Source organism: Fukomys damarensis, unplaced genomic scaffold, assembly GCF_012274545.1.
Source record: "Fukomys damarensis isolate Sample0158 unplaced genomic scaffold, DMR_v1.0_HiC HiC_scaffold_13, whole genome shotgun sequence".
In the NCBI taxonomy this organism is placed as follows: domain Eukaryota; kingdom Metazoa; phylum Chordata; class Mammalia; order Rodentia; family Bathyergidae; genus Fukomys; species Fukomys damarensis.
In genome coordinates, this window is record NW_022900925.1 from 36,053,579 (window position 1) to 36,061,944 (window position 8,366).

At 62.8% G+C, this 8,366-nt stretch overlaps 1 protein-coding gene across 2 annotated transcripts; it reads right to left on the bottom strand.

Moving 5' to 3' along the window:
• Positions 1 to 910: 910 nt before the first annotated feature.
• Positions 911 to 7,287, bottom strand: Stac2 (SH3 and cysteine rich domain 2). 2 transcript variants are annotated; one of them, XM_010620056.2, is made up of 10 exons: positions 7,096 to 7,287; positions 4,096 to 4,384; positions 3,707 to 3,804; positions 3,536 to 3,626; positions 2,826 to 2,938; positions 2,552 to 2,749; positions 2,233 to 2,330; positions 1,954 to 2,005; positions 1,549 to 1,686; positions 911 to 1,173 (listed from the first exon to the last, which is right to left on the bottom strand). In XM_010620056.2, the coding sequence occupies exons 1-10, from the start codon at positions 7,210 to 7,212 to the stop codon at positions 1,069 to 1,071; spliced, it is 1,299 nt and encodes a 432-aa protein (XP_010618358.2). In that variant the 5' UTR covers positions 7,213 to 7,287; the 3' UTR covers positions 911 to 1,068. The 2 variants fall into 2 exon arrangements, with proteins under 2 accessions (XP_010618358.2, XP_010618357.1); XM_010620055.1 differs by lacking the exon at positions 7,096 to 7,287 and having other exon boundaries at positions 4,096 to 5,955.
• Between the last annotated feature and the right edge of the window lie 1,079 nt (positions 7,288 to 8,366).

The following is an 8,366-nucleotide window of genomic DNA, read 5'->3' on the forward strand; positions in this document are numbered from 1 at the left end:
AAGACACGTTTAATTAGGGCCCGGGCTCCACAGTGCCCGCAGACCCGCCATGCAGCCTGGTGTACAGTGGGCATCGGCCACCCCGGGGGTGTCGCTGGGGGGCCTCATGGCAGCAAACAGGGCAGTGTGGCTTGAACCCCCTCTGCAGGGGCAAGGGAGGAAGGTCTGTGAGGGAGGACACCTCTGTGCCTCTCACCAGGAGGGTGTGACTGTGCCCAGGAAGGGGTGGCATTGGCTGGCATGACCAAGGGCACAAGAGGAGGCTCTGAGCTCGGGGGAGGAAGCTGGCACCAGAAAAAAGCAGCCTGGAAGGGAGAGGTCCCCGTTTCTGCTCCCCTCTTTTCCTGACCTCTCCCCCTCTTCCTCCAGGGGCAGTGTCCAGGAAAAGAGGCAGATAGGGCCAGAGAGGGACTCCCTGGACGTCAGCCTGGGGACCTGCAGAGCCGGGAAAGGGGCAAGGGAGACAATCCTGCTGTTGTCAGGTGACCTGACTATGACATGGGGTGGTTTGGATCGAGCGTGGGCCAGGGTCCAATTCTCCGTTGACTTTCTGGGCCTGGGCTGCTGTGCGGTGACTGTCCTGCTTGAAAGGACAACCGTAACCTGTCACATCTGCTGAGACCTCAGCCCTGCCCACTCTGGAGGCCGGGGCTTCAAGTAATGGGAGAGATTCCTGCAGAACTTTCCTGAGAAGTGAGGAGTGGCAGAGACGTGGAGACCGAGGCCCTGCCATGGTGCTGGGTCCCCTCCCAACATGGGCGGAGGGCTGAGGGGTGCAGGAAGCCCGCAGCACTCTGCCTGCAAAGGGGCAGACCCAAGCAAAGGCTCCGAAGGCGAGGGGTCAGGCATGCAGAGGCCGTGTGGGCAGGTGGGGAGTGGCCAGATTCGGGGGTACCTGGGTGCCATGGGGAACCTACTTGCAGCTCCCCACTTCCTCCCAGTCCCAGGGGATCAACCCAGCAGGGTGCCCCGCCCAAGAAATAAAACCTTCCCTGGGGCCTCTGGCCCGGGAGAGGCAGAGGAGGCAGGTGCTGGGGTGCCGGCTCCGTTTCCATCCTGCGGGCGCCTTCAGATCTCCGTCAGGGCATCCGCTGGCACCAGGCCCCGCTTCTTGCCGCTGCTGACTCGGACAAAACCATCAGCATCTCTGCCCCTGCCCACGCCCACGCAGATCTGAATGAGACAGCAGACGGCGCTGAGCCCTGAGGCTGGCTGGGGGATGGGAGCCCCCAATGGCGCCCTTCCACACCCGCACTGAGACTGCCCTGGAACTCACTATGTAGCCCAGGCTGGTCTGGAACTCACAGCGATCCTCCTGCCTCAGCCTCCACAGAGAGTGCTGGGATGACAGGCACGTGCCACCTGTCCTGGCTCCCATCCCTACTCCCTCTCACCCAGGTAACACAGCAAGCCAGGGCCAGGCTGCCGCTGGTGTCATCCAGCCTCACCTCTGTGCCCCCCACCCCGACCCCAACCCGCACCCCTCAGGCAGGAAGGACAGGAGGCCTGGCCACAGAGTCCTGCAGGCTCCGGCCGGCCGGGGCTCACCTGGTTCTCCTTGAGGCTCAGGTGACCCTGCTCCTTGTTTCCAGGGAAAGGCCGGCAGCAGCGCCACACGTTCTCACCTGGCCTCACCCGTTGTACAAAGTTGGCCGGGAAGAAGCCCACGCGGTCGCCAATCTTGCCCTAGGAAGAGGCGGGCAGTGAACCCCAGCGCCACGTCCTGCCCTGCTGCCACCTGACTCCACTCAGCTCAGGCCCTAGGCCCCAGGTCCTGGGCTCCGGTGCAGCTGAGCAGCTTTGGGGCTGGGGGCGGGCAGAAGGACAAAGCCAGGACCAGGACGGGGAAGGTCAGAGCCACAGCAGGGCCAGGTCCTGGGAGATCTCTGGGGCTGGCGAGCAGGTGGGGGAGGCAACAAGCAGGGTTCCTCGGTGCCCCCACCACCCCGTCACCTTCCACCAGTCCTCGTTGGAGTCATCCACCAGCATGATCCGATCCCCTGGCCTGCGGAAGGAGAGCCAGGCAGCACTAGGGCCCTTGTGGCCACAGAGCCGGCCCTCTGTCCATGTGGTGAGACGGGGTGTCACCCCCATCACTCTCAGACTCAGGCAGCTCCCATCTTGGGGGGCCTTGGCAGCCTCAAGCATGCAAGAAGGTTGCCCAGGATAATGGGGTGTGGAGCTTGGAGCCCAGCAGCTGCCTGGTGAGGCTGAACCACACAGAGGACTTACTGCAGGGCCAGGTCGTTGCTCTCCTGGGGCAGGAACTTGTAGAGTGCCACGTAGGAGTACATGGGCCCCACTTCCTTCCGCAGGAGCGCCTTGGGGGGCTGGGGAAGCATGGATCAGCTGCTCAGAGCGCCCTGCCTGGGAGCCACCAGGCGCCAGACCCTCCCTCCCTCGGTGAGCAGGAGCGCATGGGTGGGGCAGAAAAGTCCCCTGGTCTCCCTGCTGTGCCTCTGGTCCTGACGCAGCTGTCCTAGCACTCAGGACAAGTGTGGCAGCAGCGACAGGGATGGGGGGTGTCCTCCCAGCCCGCTGGGCCTCTCACCTGCTGCCCAGGGCTCTGCTCTTCCGCAGGCTCCGCGCTCTCCGCCAGGGCTGTGGACCCTGGGGGCGTGGGCGCGGCAGGCTGTGAGGGCCGCTCTGCTGGCTCCACTCCTCCACGCTCACCGCTATGGCCGGGCCGCTCCTCGGGGCTGCGGATGCTGCCCTCCCCGTCCTCCGTCAGCTCCTCCGCCAGCTCGCTCTGGGGCAGGAGGGCATGCAGGGCTCAGCCCAGCCACCAGGGTGCCCTCAGGCCCCTCCCCTAGGTGCCCACGTACCAGGCTCCGCGTGGGGGACTCGGATGTGCTGCTGAAGCTGGAGCGGTTCATCAGCGCCAGGGACGTGCCATAGCGCAGGGCCTCGTACACCGGGTCCACCTTCCCGCCGAGCCCTGCCGGGTACCCGCGCTCAAGGCCGGGACCTCAGCTGACACCAAGCCTGGCCGGGCCCAGGCATCCCCTCTCCTGCCGTCCAGGCCTTCTCATCCCTGTGGCTGCTCCACATTGCACTGTGGTGTCCAGGCGGAGACCTGGGTTCCTTGCTGCCCACAGCCACTGCAGCCTGTCCCCAGCCTCCCAGCTTCCAGAGTCCACACCCTGGATCTGGCCCCTCCAATCCATGCAGCAGCCGCAAGAAAATCACAAGATTTCTCTTAAAATAAGACTATCTCAGCCAGGCCTGGGTCTGTAATCACTGCGCTCTGGGAGGCTGAGGCAGGAGGATCACAGATTCTAGCCCAGCCTAGGCAATTTAGTGAGACCCTGTCTAAAAATAAAAATACAGCCAGGCGTGGTGTGGCACACCTGTAATTGCAGCAATCGGAAGGCTGAGGCAAGGGGATCACTGTGAGTTCAAGACCAGCCTGATCCTCACAGTGAGATGCACTGACTCAAAAATAAAGAAATAAAAACGAAAACCACAAAGGCTCTGGCTCCTGCAATGAATCGCTCAGTCGGTAAATGTGACCAGGCCTTGCCGGGACACTCACCGGTGGGTGGGGACTCTCTGCTGGCCGCACAGGCTGGTGGGGGGTCGTGCACCAGGAGCGGGGAGCTGAAGTTTCTGCGGAAGGAGGTGGACTGCGCCCGAGGAGGAGGCACAGGCAGAGGTCAGGGCGGGAAGCCCCCAGGACCCAGCTGGGAGCGCCCACCCCACTCACCATCTTGCCCGGGCACTGCTGGCAGGAGATCCCCTCAGAGCACCAGAGGTGGACGCTGGCCTTGCAGCCCTTACAGCGCAGGCCCTGCTTGGAGTTTCCTGGAAGATTTGGGGCCCGGCCAGGGGGAGGTCAGAGTGGGCTGGGCACGGGGAGGGCACGTAGGGTAGGGAGTGGGGCTGGGCACCCTCCACCCGCTGTCGGGGCGAGTGTCACGGAATCCCGAAGCCCCACAGCCACCCCCTGATCTCTTCTCTCCTTTCTGCAGTGCAGGGTGGAGCCCGGAACCGTACAGAGTGGACGGCACCCAGGAGAAGGGGCACAGTGAGGACCGGGTCAGCACCAGGTGGCAGCTCCCCATCGCCCACTGTCCCCCTGGGCCCAGCGCCTACCCACGATGAGCTGGTGGCACAGCTGGCAGGGGCTGGCGCGCTTGAAGATGTGCTCCTGGAAGCCGTGCCTCCTGGGGGGCTTGAGTGGCGCCAGGGGGCGCAGCGCCGGGCACGGGGAGGCCGCCGGGGTGGACGTGGGTGGCGGGGAGGGCGGGGGCAGAGGGGACGGGGGTGTGAGCAGCACCTCCGTGGGACGAATGAGCTCAGAGCTGGGGCGCAGGAAGAAGTTCTCCATGCTCTTGCTCCTCAGGATGGTCTTGAGGGACAGAGAGCGCTTGAGCCGCTGCAGCTGGGAAGGAGGGCACCGTGGGCGGAACGCCCTGTGGGTGCCCTTGGGGTGTCTCCCAGGGTGGCAGCGTGTGGACGGCAGAGCTGAGAGGCAGCACTGAAAACTGGGTGTGGTGGTACGTGCCAGTAATCCCAGCAGTGGGGAGGCTGAGACAGGAGGATTGCCCCCACCGTGGTGCCGAGTCTCCCCATGACCCCGCAGACCTGTCTTTGGCACCCCTGCCTCCCCCAGCCACATGCCAGGATGCTGGGACTTTTATGGCCCTGGGATCTCTGACATGCTTGTCCTCTTTGCCCTATGTGGTGAACACCTGTGTACCCTTCCGAGCCCTTCCCACAGCCCCTCTGCCTTGGATGCCAGCTGTCCCACAGGAACTCTCTCAAGCAGGCCTCACCCTCCTCTGCTGCCCACTGCCCTTGTGCCAGTCCTGACCTGCTATGCCCCCACTCAGAGAACTGTTGTCCCTGTTCTCATTCCCTCGGGAGACTGTGCCTTTTGGGAGAAAGGGTCTTGCTCAGTTGCCCTGGCTGGCCTTGAACTTGAGATCCTCCTGCCTCAGCCTCCTGAGTAACAGAGACTACAGGCATGTGCCTTCAGGGCCAGCGCTGTCCTCCAGGTCCCCAGGAGGGTGTCAGCCCACAGGAGGTGTTGGTGGACTGGCCACTGTTCACCCAAACACACCCAAATTGCCCAGAGTATGACCCGGAGACCCCTGACCCAGAGCCCTGAAGGTACCTCCCCTGCCCACCCCTTCCTGCCAGTACAGAAAGTGGCACAGGGGGCCCGAGATTTAGCTCAAGATTTAGCAAGAGCAAGGCCCTGAGTTCTATCACAGGTACAAACAAACAAACAAACAAAAAAAACAGAAAGAGACACAGGACTGGCGCTAGGCAGTGGGAGTTGGCCAGGGCTCCCGGCTCGCGTGCAAGGCAGCTGTGTGCCATGGCTGCCTGCCTGATGGCCGTGCCAGGGGGATGGAAGCGGTGGCCCTCAGTCCCCTGCAGGCAGCAGGCAGCAAGACTGGGGGAGGCAGAGACGCCTGGGCACAAGGCAGCCCGCAGTGTGCCAGCTGGAAGGTCAGGGCCTGGGATGTCTGGCACGGAAGCCACTCCATGCCTTCCAAGCCCAGCTTCCTGGACAGCAGCATGGGCACCCTGTGCATCTGCAAGGAGAGGGCCCAGCCTGGATGCCAGACAACGGAGCGGCGGCAGAGGCCCACAGGGCAATTAAGTGGTAGGCAGGGCTCTGGGGGTGCTCAGAAGCCCCAAGGTGCCCTCCACTGTTCTGCCCATAGAGCAGTGCCAAAACCAGGGAGATGTGCTGGGGTCAACAACAGTGAACCTGCTGCTTGAAGCAAAAGTTTTATTTCCCTGCCCTGAGCCTCAGTTTCCCCATGTCCGAGAGGAGGAGGCAAGACCAGATCTAGAGGACAGAAGGCTCTGGGGTCAAACCCACCTGGAAATGCATGGGCCCTGTCATTGTCAGGGGCTGGAATTCAGCTAGCCTTTATACCTACCTTCCTTCCTTTTTCTTTTCTCCCCCCCCCTCTTTTTTCTCCCCCTGCTTGCCTTGAGACAGGGTCTTGTATGTTGCCCATGCTGGCCTTGAACTCACTGTGAATCCAGGTTGGCTTCAAACTCACAGCAATCCTCCTGCCTCAGCCTCCCTAGTCTGGGGTGACAGGCATATGCTACCACACCCGGCTTTGAGCTACCATATCATATGCAGTATCCCATCCAGGCACCATCCTTCAAGGAGGTAACAATTACTGTCCCACTTTTCAGGCCATAAACCAAGGCTCCTGCAGTTCAATCGCTCACCCATGAATCCTCAGCAGATGAGGAGCAGAGTTGGGCCCCATTATGAGTCTCTGGTTGCTGAGTTCAAGTGGCAGGGAGCAATCTTGGTCCCCACCCTACTCTTAGCTGTCCCATGGGCTTGTCCGCTGGGCCAGACAAGGGCCCTAGGGCTATCAGCAACCTGAGGGACTGGCCGCCTAGAACTCGGTCACCTCCTGCCTTGGGAAGCAGGTGAGGTCTGGGGACAGCTGTGCCACCTCTGGGCTGCTGCAGTCGCCTATATGAAGTGCTTTCCTATGCACAGTGAATCCTGCCTTGCTGTGCCTTTTTCCCATGGGTCCTGCTCCCTCCCGGCCAGCACTGCCATAGCGCCCCAAATCTCCTACTCTCCAGCCTGTGCCCTTTCCTGGTACCCCTCTCCTCGGTCTCAGTGCCAAAGCCATCACTGCAGGGTACCAGGGCTTTGGAACACAATGTTCCCCAGCAACGGGGCAGCTCAACTCTGCCAGTCAAGTCCCTGTCTCAGCTGCAGGCCTCAGGTCCCAGGAGGGTGGAGCGTGGGAAGGGACAGTGTGCCTCCAGGGCGGCTGGCAGACGTCAAGGGATACGGCTAGAGGGCAGGACACGGGCTAGAGGGCTCTCCCAAGTGGCTTGCTGCCTGCCCACTCCAGAGACATCCGGCTTGGCCACTCGGACTAACTGTAACTCTGCCAGGCCAGCTCTCCCCACCTGGGACCCCCACACCTTCCCCTGCTCCCACCAGCTTTCTTGCTGAGGGACTCAGGCCTCATCGTGCGAGAAGTTCCTGGTGCCCTGGTTCACTGGCCCGGCTGCATCCCAGCCCTTCACAGGCTCTGAGGCTTGTGCCCCAGGTCTGATCCCCCGGGAAAGCCCTGCCTGTTTCCTCCTTACCCACTGCCCCCGGAGGCCCCTTCTCTCCTCAGTGTCCCACAGCAGCTCCAAAAGGGCACCAGGCAGCTGGCAATGAGCGGGCATTGGCACAAGCTGACTCAGAGGCAGACCTGGCATGGCAGGGTCTTCCCAGGTGGCACTAAGGTGGGGGATGGGCTGCTGGGAGGAGCGCGGCCCCCTAGTGAGTTTGGCTGCAGAACTGAGCCCCAGCCTTTGGGACAGCAGAGGCCTGGACTTTGGCTGCCACGTGATGCCTGAGGGGGCTCCAAGTGGATGGAGAAGTCTGGAATGCTGGCTCCTACTGGACTTTCCTCCCACCAAGCTGGGTGGGCACCTCCCAACCCCTGGACTCTGGAGGCCCAAGCTTCTTTGGGCCAGCAAGGGTGACATTGGAGAGTCTTTGGGCTGGGAAGGGGCAGGTGTGGCTATGCCAGGCCGGAACCCCCCACCTCGGCTGAGTCAGCAGCCCACTGAGTGCTGGGGTGGCGCTGCCCAGAACGCCTGCCTGCACCTGGGCAGCTCCTGGGGAGGGGATCTGCCCAGGGTGAGCAGGGGCAGCTGGGAAGGTTGGAGGGCACTGGACCTCAGGGCATAGCTCTGAGCTGGGACCCTGCCCGATGGTGCTGCAGCAAGTACTCCCGGAAGTCATCCTCCCTGAGAGGGGCTCAGTAAGGTGGCCACTCAGCTGGGAGGCCAGAGCCCATTTTCAGGAGGCCAGGAAGGTCCTTCGGGCATGGATTCTGGCCAGGTCCCCAGTTCAGGGAAAGGGGAGCTACCTGGGGTCCTCAGCCACACCCCTCCAGAGCCCCAGCCAGCCCCCCACCGCTCCCTCATGTCCTTGACCTTGAATTAACCTCTTATACGGAGGGTGGGAGGAAAGGAAGCAGGGCAAGGGGACACCCAAGACACCATGCGGCCCTCACACAATGGGGCGGAGGTCTGGCTCTGAAGTCGGGGGCAGGCAGGGGGCGCAGCCCCTCTTTCCCGGGTGGCTTTGGCGGAACTTGTAGAGCGCCCGGAACTCTAGAGGTGGGATGTGAAGAGGGGCCGGGCCTCCCCCAACCCCTTCCAGCGGGGAGTCTGGGCCCTGCCAGCCTTCGCAGAGGAATAATTTATTCATTGTGACTCCCGCAGGAGCAGCTATCATACATAATTAGGGTTAATTATGACATTCACTAATTACGACTTCTCCGTCCGCTCTGCCCCATCCCGGCTCCCAGGTGGCGCGGCGCAGCCTCTGGCTGCTCCGGAGCGGCAGACACGAACCCGCG